A 15592-nucleotide genomic window follows, 5' to 3' on the forward strand; every position below is an offset into this window, starting at 1 on the left:
CTCTGCTGTGTCCTGGAATTGGTCCGATCTCGGACACGTCAGGTCCCTGATAGACATTTCTCACAGGAGACAGTTTTACACGTCACAGCAGGAAGAACACATGAAACATGAATCATGTCTGTGAGCAAGCACTTGTGACCGTGTTACAGCACAGCTACAGGAAGTACAAAGTATCCATCATTATGGAACAAGTCAATGAGACCAGATGAAATGTTCGAACAACAACGTTTCTTACATTTTCTATATTATTTGTCTGGTTCTTCAACTTGTTAGCGCCTCCTCACTTTTTGCATAATTCATTGTTTTCTAGATGAAGTTTTTAATGAAAACAATTGGCTTTTTCATCCACCAATCTATATTCAGTAACCCACAGTTAAAACATGTTTTGTCATTATATTTGTAACTAAGTGTGTAATTTTTTATTTAAAAATGTTAATTCCATGTGTGAAAGGATACGTTTAGTGTCATTTTATGTTTCCTGTGTGTGTGTGTGTGTGTGTGTGTGTGTGTGTGTGTGTGTGTGTGTGTGTGTGTGTGTGTGTGTGTGTGTGTGTGTGTGTGTGTGTGTGTGTGTGTGTGTGTGTGTGTGTGTGTGTGTGTGTGTGTGTGTGTGTGTGTGTGTGTGTGTGTGTGTGTGTGTGTGTGTGAAAGCCTGATATATCTTAGAGAAAGACACACTTGGTGACATTTTATTGTATTTCTTCCTTTTTGATTAATATTGTGCCACAACACCCCAGTGACGAGCTGTGTTGGAAATGATTTTCGATTTTTTTGTCTTGGGGCTGAGAGCCACAGACGGTGCAATTGAGCAAATCAGAGACAGACATTGTATTTTTGGTTTTGGTCTTTTCATGACATTTGTTGACAGTGAGAAAATGAAAAAAAAAATACTATATTATAGTTTACTATAATAGGTATGATGTAATAGGTATGACTGAAAAAGGAATCCTGAAAAGAGATTTCTTATGTAGATTAAGGCCCATGTTGGCCCACAGTAAATCCTCCCAGCAGATCTGATCTGTGAATCTAAGCACTTTTTTATATTGATTTAAATGATGTGTGCAGTTCAAATACAGGTTCACTGTCCGAGCGTTGACACTAGTATTGATTGTATAGCATCCATCCATCGTCTTTAAGGGTCGCGGGGGTGCTGGAGCCAATCCCAGCTGTCATTGGGCGAGAGGCGGGGTTCACCCTGGACAGGTCGCCAGCCTATCACAGGGCCACATACAGAGACAAACAACCATTCACTCTCACATTCACACCTACGGTCAATTTAGAGTCTCCAATGAACCCAACCCCGTTCTGCATGTCTTTGGACTGCGGGAGGAAGCCGGAGAACCCGGAGAGAACCCACGCAGACACGGGGAGAACATGCAAACGCCACACAGAAAGGCCCTGGTTGGTTTGAACCGGGATTCAAACCCACAACCTTCTTCCTGTGAGGCGAAAGTGCTAACCACTACGCCAGCGCGCAGCCCAATTGTATAACATGCATGGGCTAATATTTCGAGAGATGTTACAGAGTGGTGCCTCAGCTCTGTGGCTATTAATCAGCAAGCGATGTCACATGACTCATTCTCTCATTAAAGGAAATGCACATTTCTTCAATTTTCCTCTTCCTTGTTCATGTCTAATGTGGGAGTAACTAAGACATAAGAGGAATCCGAGCTGCGTCCTCTGACCTGAGGCTCTCGGCCCGAGTGTGTGGGATTGTGGCTGATTTCCCCAGTGGTCACATCTTTGCTGTTATTTCTTGCCCTAAACTCTTGTTGCACCATGATGGCCTCTCTCGTCTCCAAGACTCTCCTGACTTTTCTTATTCTCAACTCCATCCCATTTCTGTCTTTTTCAACACATATCTATACAGATATCAAACTGTTATCTCTCATTTTCTGTTGCTTTTATAAACATACCTCTCATTGGCAGGCAGCATCCTGTTTACCCCCATGTCCCCCCCACTTCTCACTGTCTGATCTCCCACTTCTACAGGAGTCCACTTAGCTTCATTCCCAGCATTGAGCCCTACTGGGAGGGGCTGGACGCAAGCAGGTACAGGCCCCAACCTTCCAGTCCTCAGTGAGTGTGCCAACCATTATCCCCCTGTCCGTGCACACTGTATTCACCCCATTGCACTCGGGCTCAGCCCCAGCCCCTCAGACTCCTGACCTGTCTGCATGCACCTGGCCAAGTGTCCCCACCAGGCAGCGACAATACTGATCGTGCTCTTTCATACATTGAAGGATTTTCATCACCAGAAAATGAGAGCTGAGGGACTCTAAAAAAAAAAAAAAAAAAGAAAAGATAATCCATCTGAACATGTAGTACAACTTTAATAGACACAGATAAGGGTGAAAAGAAACCGGCATTTCTCTCAGATTAGCACTTCTATTCAGGACAGCAGGAGCAGATCATGGGAAATGTAACAATGATATACATATTATATATATATATATATATATATATATATATATATATATATATATATATATATATATATATATATATATATATATACATATATATACATATATGTGTATATATATGTGTGTGTATATATATGTGTGTGTATATATATGTATATATATATATATATACACACGTGTGTATATATATACGTGTATATATATATACGTGTGTGTGTGTGTGTGTGTGTGTGTGTGTGTGTGTGTGTGTGTGTGTGTGTGTGTGTGTGTGTGTGTGTGTGTGTGTGTGTGTGTGTGTGTGTGTGTGTGTGTGTGTGTGTGTGTGTGTGTGTGTGTGTGTGTGTGGTCCCTTTCATTTATTTCATATCTTGACATTATGGGAAAAATGCTTGTGGTCCTTCCATTTCGTTATATCAGAATTGATACCACTCTCATGTCAGTACTCTAAATCTGAAGTTGGGTGAGGACAGTTAGCTTAGCCTAGCATTAAGACTGGTTGCCTGGGAATGACTCAAGAAGATCACCGCAAGAAACATTCTTGCACATAACTAATCTTAAATATTTCAGTTGTTTTTGCACTTTGCAGCTTTTGTACGAATTCAACTTAAAAACAAATGAATTGGTTGCTGTTCCCCCCTGCTTCCTGACATTACCCACGATGCAAAACTTCATATTTAGTGTACTAAATCTTCTCATCCAACTCTCAGACACTGAGATCCCATTGGGCAACTTCTTTCGGTATAATGATAATTCATTGAAACAAACACCACATATGGTTTGTACAGATATGAGAGGGAAGTCAACCTTCTGATCCAATTGTTCCATTCTCCTTGTTTCCTGCGCAGCTTATGCTTTTGTGGTTCGAGCTATTTGTGATTGTGTCCCCACTAACTCCTTTAAGTCACAATTCCATCTGCCAGTGACCTGAAACAGCCGTGAGTCGAGAGACTTCAGCACCATTCCTTTTCCCCTCCCAGACACTGTCACAGTCACACCTCTCCACTCTGTTCATCTGACAGAATGTAAAGTGTTTTCATTGTTATTCTGCAGTTTGAGCTTGTAACGGTAGCAACATCAGTGCCTACTGCTGCTTATGACGTACTGTGTGAGCCTATGATGACCATTAAGTATTTTATTGAACTGTATAATTATTCTGAGTATTGAGTAAATTTGAAACTTATTTTTATTGTATGAGCAGTCTTTGTAGCTTCTAAAAGCAGATGTAAAGGTTGTGGACCCTGGAATATCCATCAAATGCAACAGTGGTTTTTCATTGATAGTTTCCTGAAAAACATCACTATAAGCACAGGCCTTAGAGATTCCACTGAGCGTTGGCTATATGTTTCATTTTACCACCTAATAAAGTGATTTTGGCTTCAAAGCAACTCTGGTTTCTTTTGCTTTTTCATATTTAAACACTTCTCAATGTCTTTTATAACAAGAATATCAAATACAAATGGAAACCGAGCTCGAAATATGTATTAAAGTGTGTTATTTGGTGATCACATGCTCAAATCGTAGTTATAAAACTCCTGAACATTTGAGTCAGTGGTAGTAATAAGTCTGTTCTCTGCCAATCACCTCTAATCAATCACACACACACACACACACAGTAATGGAGATTTTTTAGCATTTGGCTTTTAATGGATAATACGCAAGAAATGTAAAATCAAATGTGCTGCAGTACAAAGCCAAAACAATTGAAAATGTATCATCTATGTCAATATGCTTTGCAATTAATATATCTAGAGTGAAAGTGATATCTTTACTGCAATTACGAAAATTCTTTAAACTGCTGTAGGTACAAACAAACCATTTTGTTGTTCTTCTTTGTAATGGAATTATGCATGAATTGAATACATTAGAGATTCACACCAACCAATTTAGTGTGACATTCAGTATGTATATCCCCTCCTTATTGCACCTCCCTGACTGACTAGAAAATGAAGCATAGGTAAAGTTACCAGTACCAAAGTTACCAGGGAAACAGCCACTGCTAAGTCATTACTCTTCGTAATTTCCCATTCACAATTTAATGATAATTTTCAAGACAATGAAGATTAGTGTCATTTCTATTTATTGACGTTTTTATTTCTTTATATGTTATTTTATTCAATTTACTGAAAATTTACAGGCGTCAAACTTTGAAGGACATCATTGTAAGTGATATATGATCAAAGAGGTGTTGAGTGCAATTCACCTACAACTATGCTTTTATAAATTATGTGCTTGGGTGGAGTGCATTGTCATTTTTATTCTAATGTAGCCGGACACGTCTTCAGCAGGATCAGTGACACTTTACTTTGCTGGAAAAATAATAATATCTTCTGCTATATTGTTTTTCATAGGTCATCTTCAGGAAAGGTGACCCCAGAGAGCATCCGCTCGAAGGCATCCCTGTCAGAATCATCTGAGGATAGTCATGACCAGCGTGGGAAGAAACCACCACCAAGTCCAGGGAAGAAGGAGGAATTGTCATTATACAAGAAGACCAAAAGAGCAATAACAAGCAAGAAGTACGGCATGAAGCATGAAGCGGAAGCAACGACGCCCATTGAACTAATCAGTCGAGGCCCAGATGGACGCTTTGTCATTGATCCCACTGCTGCAGAAATGTCTGTGAAGCCCCGGCGAATTGAGGGCTTCCCCTTTGTGGAGGAATCAGACCTCTATCCTGAATTCCGACAGTCAGATGAAGAGAATGACGATCCCAGGCCTCTGCCACCAGTTATGGCCCCCCTTCGGCCACACCAGATTTCCCCTATCTCCAGTCAGGAATCCTATCTGCAACCTCCAGCCTACAGCCCTCGTTTCCACAGGCCCTTTGAAGGTATGACCATCATGGAGAGCAGTCGGCTCCAAGCCACAGGGCAAATCCGAGGCTCTCTCCACCACAGGGCTTTCTATGGTTATCTAGGCCCCCCTGGGGATCATGATCCCCCACCTCCTTTTTACATGCCTGATACCAGCCCTCTCAGCTCTGTCATGTCCTCCCCTCCATATCTTGCTGAAGGTCCCTTTGGTCACCCCATGATTCCTGAAGAAATAGTGGAGGGTGATTTCCCCCAATATGCCGTCTCTGGTTTCCCACTTCCTCTGACACTTACCTCTTCCTCCCGTTCACCGGAAATTTGGCAGGGGCTGGATTTCACCTTTGCAAGTTTGGAGGGACCCCAATTCATTTTTCCACCTCATCACCCTTTACAGCTCCGCCATGATTCCCCCTACCCTCCTCCACCTCATGTTCTTCCCCTTAGTGCTTTCCAGCCCTCCTCCCTCCCAATGCCCACTTACCCAGCCGTCCTGCCACTGGAGGCCACAAAGAGCCACTCAAGAAAGTCTCCCAGCAAGGCTAGGCCTCATGGCTCCCCAGCCAGGCATTTAGCTATGCAAGAGGCACATTTAGGGCAGCTAAGACACACAAGCCACGGAATGGGTGTGCCAGTTTTGCCTTACACCGATCCAATGGCCCATATTGTCCCTAGCACATTCAGTAGCCTGGACACGCGATGGTTTGAAACAACACCTCGTTTCAGTCCCAGACAGGCTCGCAGGATGGATTCTGGCATGCATCAGGTGGTTCTCCAGCCCTCTCGACTCTCACCCCTCACACAAAGCCCCTTTAGTTCCCATGAGGGTTCCCCAGAGATTGTCGTACGTCCCAGGCCACGTCCCAGCATTGTCCAACCTTCCATACCCCGAGAGATGTCTGAGATTACCCTCCTCCCTCCTTCCACAGCCAGCTTCTCAAGGAGATCTTCCCCTTCCTCCTCACCTGCCCAAGGCCAGGGTAGCAGGAGAGCAAGCCCCAGCTACCGTTCCCACATGGCCTTTGCCACCTCTGCAACCAGCTACCCAGCTTCCCAGTCCCCATCACCCCCCATGGAAAGCAGCAACATGTTTGGGCAGATGCCATCTCAGAGGAGGACTGAGGAGGAGATCCTTCCATCTGAGCCCTCTCCACCCCAGTTGTCAGCTTCAGGGTAGGTGCATTAGGCATGCAGAGAGGGATACCATTTGAGTCATCTGCCCCAATCCATATTGCTTTGATGTGTGAATTTGCTCTGGCATTTTGGTTTCTGGAGTGCTCTATTGTCCATTCGTTTTTTAAATCATCTTTAGGGCAAATTAATTTGTAAGTTTAGTTAATGTTTTTGCCCCACGTTGTTTCATTTGTAAACACTATGAAAGATTTTATGGTTTAAGGAAAACCATTTTGTTGTGATGATTCATTTGATAAGCTCTGGAAGTTTTCAGTTTAGTTTCAATTTGGTCAATGCTGTTTTTCATGCCAGACATCAAGTTAGAGAAATTCACCCACTGCATCTGTGAAGCATTGTTCCAAAATTATCGGTTTGCAAAAAAAAATTGCATTTTCCAGTGAAAAGACCAAAAAGTATAAATTGTGCAACAATTGACCGGACAAAAAAAAAGCATTTGCTTCACAGATTACATTTCAGACCTTTTGGGGCTACAATTAATCCGGATAAAAAAAATGCTATTGTCAATGCAGTGTGTAATTTGTTTGGCCAAGCCCCTTAAAGCCTGGGAATCTGCAGATATCACCACAGGGTCCCAGTTTTTCCATCTGTATCATGCATTCTCTCGCTTTCACCTACCAGGAGAAATCCCATAATATTCATCCAAATGATTCCCCAGAAAAAACAAACACTCATTGTTATGTCTAGCTCCAAGCCTTTGACGATGCCTTTATCATGCAGAGGGATGCTTAAAGAAGAGTTCATCTTGGCAGGCCCTGCGGCCCATCCTCGGCCTTAGTAACCTGACTGCATGACCAATTCTCCCTTACCTTCAGATTTTATTTACTCCCCCTTCCTTTTCTGTAACCTTTCTCACCCCAACCCTTTTAATTGCCCCAGGACTCCCCCAGGTCTGACTACCAAGGAAAGGTCGTTGGGCAAAGTGTGTCACAGGGCCTGTCCGCTTCTCATGTACTGCAATGTTTCCATCATTATAAATTAGGGGCAGTATGGTGGTTCTTGATGGCTCCTGGAGTCTTACCTGCTTTGTTTTTGATTGATCTCAGCTATCTGGGCAGCGTTGTTGTGACCAGGTCCTCTACACCGCAATAGGTAAGGGTTGGATCCATGTCTGAAAGGGGGGGGTTAGCAGGTGGGACTTTTTTTGATCACCTCGTCCTTTAAAGGGGAATACAAGACTTTGAGTCTTTGTTTGATTTGTTCCTTCAGTCGACACATGTAGTTAATTTCAGTTTTTTCCTTTTTCCTTTTCTCAAAGTGGCTATATGCATTTTAAGTTGTGCAGTCCTTAGAAACATTATGCATTCCGACTGATATGCATATGCCATCTCTCAGATAATAGTTTAGGTCAGAATATCACCAACATGATTTCATGCCTGAGTGGTTTGCTAACTGACCATATTCACAATCAACATTTTGTATCTGTTAGCAAGAAAACATAATAGGAAGAATACATTAGAATAGACAGGAGTAATCTCATCAGCCTCAAACCAATAAAAAATATACTAATCCAAGTATTTATTGGTTACTTGGTTCACTGTTTTGAAAATGAATCCAGCAAAGGTCACCCGCTCGTATACATTTCAGGATAGTAAAAAGCACAGTTGTGCCAAACTGGACTATTGTCCAGCTCAATGGTTATGAAACTCAACCATGTTTCTATGAACACATTTTGTGTAGTGATAAAACCACACTTCAGTTGTGTCCTATATGTCAGTCATTTTACTTTTGAAATCAGCCAAAAGTTAAATGATTGTCAATGCATCGGCAAGCTCCTACATAACAATCTACCGTAGGTTAATGGTCTTATAAAAGTTCAGGCCTCTACGGACTTCTCTATTGATTTACCCTCATGAGTCTAAGCCTGGTCACCCTGAGACAGATCAATTAACGCAATGCCTAGTAAGGTAATTGTATGCTATTGGTGTTTATCTCCTTAATTTTGTCTTGAAACAGTGCAAAGCACTTTTCAGCAAAAATGGCTGTCACAATCATCATCATGAACTAGACCTGTTCCATCTTCTCTCCAATGCTGACGCAAGATCCCCACTCCCTGCTTCTGCTGCAGTTCAATGACTGTGCCTCCTTCCTCAATACAGCCCAGTGGCCTCAAATTCATGGAGGACCTACTTACTTTCTTTAATGATAGTGATTCTTCACTTCATATGTTAGTGGAAGACTTTACCACCAGTTTCACGTCCAAGCTAAAGTTGAGGTGGTTCGTTGGTCAAGGCCCGACACTCAAGTTGAGTGAGTGCGTGATCCCTCCTATTTTGTCATCGTCCTTGGGATGGAATCAATTGCTGCTGAGGGTGCAGCTCCCACTCATTATTTGGAACTAACATCCATCAAGATGTTAAAGATATATCAAGCTACTACTGGTACGCCTGACTTCCACCCCCCTCTCAGTCTGAAGATGTGCCTAATAATAGTGTGGAAGATCAGCCTCACCTGCTCTTTGACCTCTGGCAAGATGCCAACAAGAATCATGTTAATGGTTAAACATATTGTCACATTAAATACTTCCTTTAAAAAATAACCAATAGTGAAGTCCATTCGATGGCCAGACAAGAAGTCAAGAGCAAATATGCTCCTCTAAGGTATGGCCCTTGCTTCTCTTGTGTCTTTTTGTATTCTATAGATTAAGGTGTGGCATACCGTGTTTTTATGAAACAACTTTACATGTGTAATTTCTTCTACATTTATAGTCTCCAAATATCCGATTACTTTGTAAGAGCACTCTTAGCATTCTCCTCAAGCGTGACACATTCTGCCATTTATATTTTACAGATGCTTATTGTACTGTAATATGACATCAAATGAAAATATTTTGGACTCCAATCTCCAAAGACTGCAAAGAAATATTTTGTCGAATTGGCGTTGTGACGTAACCTTAAGCTGTGTGTCCACTGGGAGCCATCATTCACAGCTCGTTTTTGGCTTTAACAGTTCGGTTGAAATGATGATGCATGTTTCTGGCAGCGATGAAAGCTTAGCATGCATATAGTTGTCAGCGCACCCGTTTCAAGATGTGAAAAGAATATTCCAGCTTTTAACAGAATTGCACAGATTCTTTGCAGATATTGAATCGCCCCAAAGCAATAACAGTAATCATGACCAGTGCTTCCCACAAGCATCTGTTTTGCCTAGACAGCTTAAAAAGATTCCTGGTGGACACATGGCCTTAATCCCCTGTATAAAGCATCTGTAGCATGAATCACATCATCCACTTGAAGTATACAATTGCACTTGCAAGTTTGGACTGCATAACAGTTCTTACTGCCATATGAAGCAAGTGTCCTGCCAAAAAAGCTTATCCACTTCTTTCTGACCTCAGGAACAAATAATTTGCCAAGGGCTTGCAGGAGGGGCACACGAGGGAGAGATGGGTTGGGGGATGAGAACCCCCATAGGTTGGAGTAACTTACCCAACGAAGTGCTTTTGAATGTATTCCCCTTTAAAGTCGTGTTCCATGTGCAAACTGCCATGCATGCCATCGCTAAATATTGCTCTTCCGTTTAAAAAAAGAAAAGAAACAATTATATGGATTAATTCTTGTTACATTTGTTGTCCTAGTGCTTCGCTTTTCTTTGGCTTATTTTTCCATTATGTGACTGTTCCCGAGTAGTCATTTTCCCCTCCCGCCATCTCTCCCCCTGTCAGCATGGTGAAGCCCATTGTAGACAGTATCCATGTCTATGAATACACATTGATGATGCTTTGTTGCTCAGCTGTGATTTTTCCCCTCTACTAATGAACTTCGGTTTCTCTCTGCAGCCGCCATAGGAAGATGGCCTCTCTGTACTACTAATTGTTTTCTCTGCTTTGAGAGAACCAAGTGTCTGTTTGCGGCAGAAATCTTTGGGCTGCCAAGTCATAAGTACCTCCATGAATGGGAGGGAGGTCTTTAGATGCGATCACAAGCAGCTGAGAAATATACACCTCATACCAAGGAAACATTTGCATCTGTTATTTTCAGAGTGATAGATTCATATTCAAACCAAATATCCAATCTGCAAATTTGTTGAAAATTGAAAAGTCTTACTTACATTTTGTTGAAAATATTGCTGGATTTTGCTTATTTTCCTCTGAAACCAACAGTGCAAGTCTTTTTAAATGTTGTACCTTTTAGGAAACTTTAAATATTGTCCTGATTTACAAATCCCAAACCTTAAAAAAGGATGCTTTGGTAATGTGCTGCACCTGTGGCTTAGCACAAGCAGTACTATTTTGAGGTTTCTGGGGTTTTTTGCACTCCGTAGTGCAGAAGCATGGTCCACTAACTCTTTCTGGCTTAGGAGTTACCTGTTTTCCCCTCTCTCTCTTCTTCATCCAGAAGACGTCGAGGTGCGCTGAGTGCCCTTTCGGGGTCTGAGAGGATTGATGCACTGAGATACCAACGTATTAAAAAGACCAAGAAGATGACAATGAACAACAATAACTCCAAGACCAGAAAGAAAGCAGGTGTGAACCTGGTTCTCTCTGATATTTTTTAAAACTTGCTACATCACAATGATTACAGAACTAAAGTGGGAATCTGCAACAGCAAACGTTAGAATTCACCTTGTTGCTAATATTACTTTTATTATAGCATTTGAGCTTCCCAGCTTGAGCTTCACATCTTGGCTGCTACTGCTATTGCCTGTAGGTTTTTCAGTCTAGCAGAGTTGGGGGTTAATTTTTCTTGAGATTGTGGTCATGCTGTGTGAATCGCACATACACCTGGCTGAGATCTCATCGCAATGCTTTAAAACGTGGTCTGACATGTGTTTTATACGCATTTACACCTTAATGTGTTAATCATTATCCAGAAATTGCATCCAGATACATATCACATTTCATGTCAGGTGTAAATGTGGTGTAGAGGAGCTGGTAAGTAGATTTTGTTATCTTTGGTCAGAGTCAGGCTAGCTGTTTACCTCAAGTCTCTATGCTATCCTAAGCTAATCCTGAGTCTTCTGGCTCTACAGTTTCAGACTGTGTATTAATTATATCAATCTTCTAATCTAACTCTGTGAAAGAAAGTAAAATGAGCTTGTATATGAAAAGCATAGTTAACCAAATGGAAAATAACTGTTTACTGGCAAATTGTTGACTAATGCAGTAGCTATATAAAACATACGTTATAAACCTATTCCCAGGACTTCTGTGGTAAAGGCATTACTTCAGGGACTTAAGTTGTATCAAAGATGCATCAAATATAGTTTTATTTTTAATTGTGGAGTATTGAAAATAATGGTGTGGACTCTATGATGATTCCATGATGCTTTCCCACGATATGCTATAACTACATGGAAATGTCTGTGATTGTCAGTTAGATTATTGTGCAGAATCACCTGTTAACATTTCCTCCATTCTGTGCCAATGAATTCTGGTGGCAATGACCTGCCGTCCATCTCCCCTCCCCCAGGTGTCTCCACCTCTCAGACCCAGCCGGCCTACACCTCTCAGGTACTCCAGCCCGAAGAAGCTCTCTACCTCCGCAAGAAGAGGAAACGGCCCATCCTCCATGACCCATATACTCGCTTTTCTGCTCTGCTGTACCGCCGCCCACCTCGGGAGGACCAGAAGGCAATTTTGGCGAGCATGGACAACATAGACCTAGACCATGCCACTCTCCTCTAAAAGTCCTTGAGGACAAGGTCACAACCATGCAATTTGCCCCCATTCCAAAATAGCACAGGCTAATGATACGTTGCTCAACTCCTGTTAAAAGAAGGCAAACAACACTGTCAGAAGATGTTTGCAGTTTATTGTCTATAAAGGGGAATATCCCTAAATTTTGATTAGCATTCAGTATATTCTGACTAAGCCCTTGGTCATTTCAGTCTGCATTAGTGAGCCTTCTATCATGTTCACTGACTAATCTGTGATGGCGCCGAATGTTCTTGGGAGAATTGTTTTTTCTCCAGTAAAAAGTGCTGATTAAGTTATGACCAAAAATATTTTTTTCAATTAACTGTCAGTGAGAAAGCGGATTAAAGTCCTGCTTCTGAGGCTTCCCCCTGAAGAGGTTGGGATCATTTTTATAGACTGCGATACCTAAAGGCACAAGAATTTTCTGTGTGCGCTTAAATTAGGTGGTATTCCCCCTTAAGATGTTTCTAGACTACTAGCAATTCTCATCAGAATGATAGCTGTCACAGCTTCCAACGTTTTACTCCAGTGCAAAGCTTTAATTCAAAAAGAGGCAACACTCGATTACCAACTCCGTTCCTATTTTTATTTAAAACTCCAGTGTTACCATTTTTAATTTGTCATACTTCTCCAGGCCTGCATGGGTCATGTTTCTTTTGCTGACCCATCCCCTCAAAGTATCTGTTTACAGCACCTCCCACCGGATCCTCTCCGCCAGCAACGTCTCTTATCTGCCGAGAAACCCGCCTCACAAAATATGGGTGTTCTCACTTCCTACCAATATACCTCAGAGCACAGGACACGAGACCACACAACCACCAGGATCAGCCAGCAGAACAAACTCGCTCGTTTCATCTCTATAGTCCTTAAGGTTCTCTATTGGCTTTTCATATTAGAACATTTTTCTACCTTCTCACTCTTCTAGTTTGTTTGACATACAATGAGTTCATTTAGTTTATTTATCTTGCAGATTCATAACCACCTCATCTTTTCTGCAGGACATGAAACAGAAACACACTGGACTTAACTTGGAATTGAGTAGATGTCATTCCACGGTGAATCACGCAGGCTTCACCAGGGGCTTACATTTGCACATCTCACACAGGAACAGACGTAATTTAATAATATAATTTAAATATATATATATATAAAAAATTGTGTTATCACAGAATCCTCAAAAACCATCTGATCAATTCAAAGTTATTCGTTTGCTCCATGTAACCATACGTCAGCTCTGTGTTTAGCTTCTGATATATCAGACCGTTTTGCACTGGAGCAAAATCGTTATTTTCCATTTCAATTGACGTGTCTGTTCCTTTACATCTCCTCCTGCAGTTTTTCTACTGTAGGTCATTTAGAGGGCTCCAAATCCTATTCAGAAAGGACCATATTCATGCTAAAAACAATCCAGTTAAAGAAAAGACCTAATCATACTAATGGGAGGATAGGATTTTGTGCCATAGTACTGTATAGGATAGTATTTTTAGATGGTGGCCTTAATGGAGCTTCTGATTGGTTGCCTGCTTCACTTGTGTCTAAGTTTTATTTCTAGTCAAATTTTTTATTTTTTATTTATTGTTTAAGTCTTTTGCATTTGTTTCATTTTTGTGTTGTTTCAAGCGGAAATACTGAGAGTGCAGGATGTGGAACTGACGGCAAACAAAAAATTATTTGTGGCGTACTCCTCTGCTAAAATCTGTTTTTACTTATTGCTCACTTTTATTTTGAAAGATTTGATTTTTGTGTAACAGACAGACATGTGGATAATATTGGGCTAAAATGCTAATTTAATTGGATAAGTAATGGAAGTGCCATACCATCAGAAGCCTGGCTTCATCACACATTACACATGCCTGAGCTTATTTCTGTTTTGGAATGGACAGAGGACGAGAGCGTATCGAAACAGTTCAAGCTTTTGCTGGTGATTTATTTTCAGTTCTGCCCCAAAGCTAATCAATTTGACTAGAGGGTAGATGCTAGGTTAACATATCGTGGCCCCCTAATACGATGAGAAGCAGTGTCCATGCTCTGCTGAGGTGCGTTTGGTGTCGTATTGCTCATCGGTGTGGTCATAGTGTACACATTTATTGATTTCTTTGTGTCATAGTTTTTTTTATTTGTGATTTTGAGCAGATTCAGACACCTCCAACATAGTCTTCTAAAATTAGCCTAATTTTTACATGACTTTGGATGCTTGAAGATATTTCCACAATGAGTGCTTGCAAAAGGAACAGTATTAAGGTTTGAAACATCCTGATCCGACAGCCCACCTCTCCTCTCATATTTTGAGTTTTAAAGTGCTGGACAAGTGAAAAGGACATGTACTTTTTTACTACTGAATAAAAACAGATCAGAGCAATTTATACCTATAAAAAAGTGTCCTGACTCAACAATATCCAGCATGGCCACCCTACGACAGCAAATCTATTGGATCTCACAGATACATTAGGTGTTGTAGTTAAAATAAACAACCATTTTAGTCAAGAAGCTTGTGTTTTTGTCTAATCATGGAATTAGTATGTCTACAAGGTTGTCATTACAATGCACTTGTTGTGGAAATAACTCTAAAATGCGGCTTGTCAACATCTGTAAGTAGCGTGGAGCCGCAGTCTCTAGTTCCAAAGATACATAATAGATAGATAAGTCAGCATGAACGCTTTCAGTGGGTATAGAGCGGCATGACAAAATCCACACGGATCATTGATCAGTGTGCAAAACCCCCTTCCTAACCAACTGCAGCCTTTGATTCATGAGAGCTCCTGCCCACCTCCGTGTGTCGACACCAGTTTGTATCTGCCTGGATAAGAGAGCAAAACCAACGTTGTTTTTTGTGAAGCACTGACTGACTGAAAGCGACTGCAACATATCAGTGAAGCAGGAGCTCTCGTAAAACTGGTGCTGGGCGAACGATGAAGTGATGCTATAGTAACGAGTCGTTCTCCCATAAATGGTTAAAAAAAAGGCCGTATAGATTTTCACAACCATGTAATCACTGTATTTGTGTTTTTTAAACACATGAAGCAAAGCGGCTTCACTGCTGCCTCTCTAGAGAAGGCACTTGTTGGAGTGGTGGTCGGATCCAAAATCACACTGAAAGAGGAACCAAGAACTCCTCTCCTCTAAACCAACAACAACTGCAGGCACTCTGATGCATCAAGTCAAATGTATAATTGTGCCTTGTTGCTGTTGAATTGAAGTCATGTTTATTTAGGAAGGTGTTTATATTAGGTACACGAAGAAGAGTGCCATAGTTTCCTTTCAGAAGGTATTTAGTTTTGTGGCGCGTTTCACAGCAGACCTTGGGATGTGTGTGTGTCGCTGTGGGACCTTTCTGCAGAAGAAGCGATGGCACTGGCTTTGACAGAAATCACTTCATATTGCACTTAGGGGAGCAATTCATTACCAGATCAAATCAGATCAGATCTCTGCTCAGAAATTAACAAGTGTTCGGTCAATTTGGGAATCTGATATTTTTTTCAGAGAAGTACAATCAGCATTTCAGTCCTGGAACTTCCTTTAAAGAGTTT

General features: G+C 41.4%; 1 protein-coding gene across 2 annotated transcripts in view; it reads left to right on the forward strand.

Moving 5' to 3' along the window:
- igsf9bb (immunoglobulin superfamily, member 9Bb) overlaps positions 1–13746 on the forward strand; it is an 89718-nt gene extending 75972 nt beyond the window's left edge. For both annotated transcript variants that reach the window (XM_035626764.2, XM_035626763.2), the window contains exons 18-20: positions 4775–6409; positions 10765–10892; positions 11839–13746. In XM_035626764.2, coding sequence (XP_035482657.1) covers positions 4775–6409; positions 10765–10892; positions 11839–12053 — 1978 coding nt within the window. In that variant the 3' untranslated portion in view covers positions 12054–13746. The remainder of the gene's footprint in view (positions 1–4774; positions 6410–10764; positions 10893–11838) is intronic.
- Positions 13747–15592: the final 1846 nt, after the last annotated feature.

The sequence above is a fragment of the Scophthalmus maximus genome, chromosome 2, assembly GCF_022379125.1.
Source record: "Scophthalmus maximus strain ysfricsl-2021 chromosome 2, ASM2237912v1, whole genome shotgun sequence".
Classification (NCBI taxonomy): Eukaryota; Metazoa; Chordata; class Actinopteri; order Pleuronectiformes; family Scophthalmidae; genus Scophthalmus; species Scophthalmus maximus.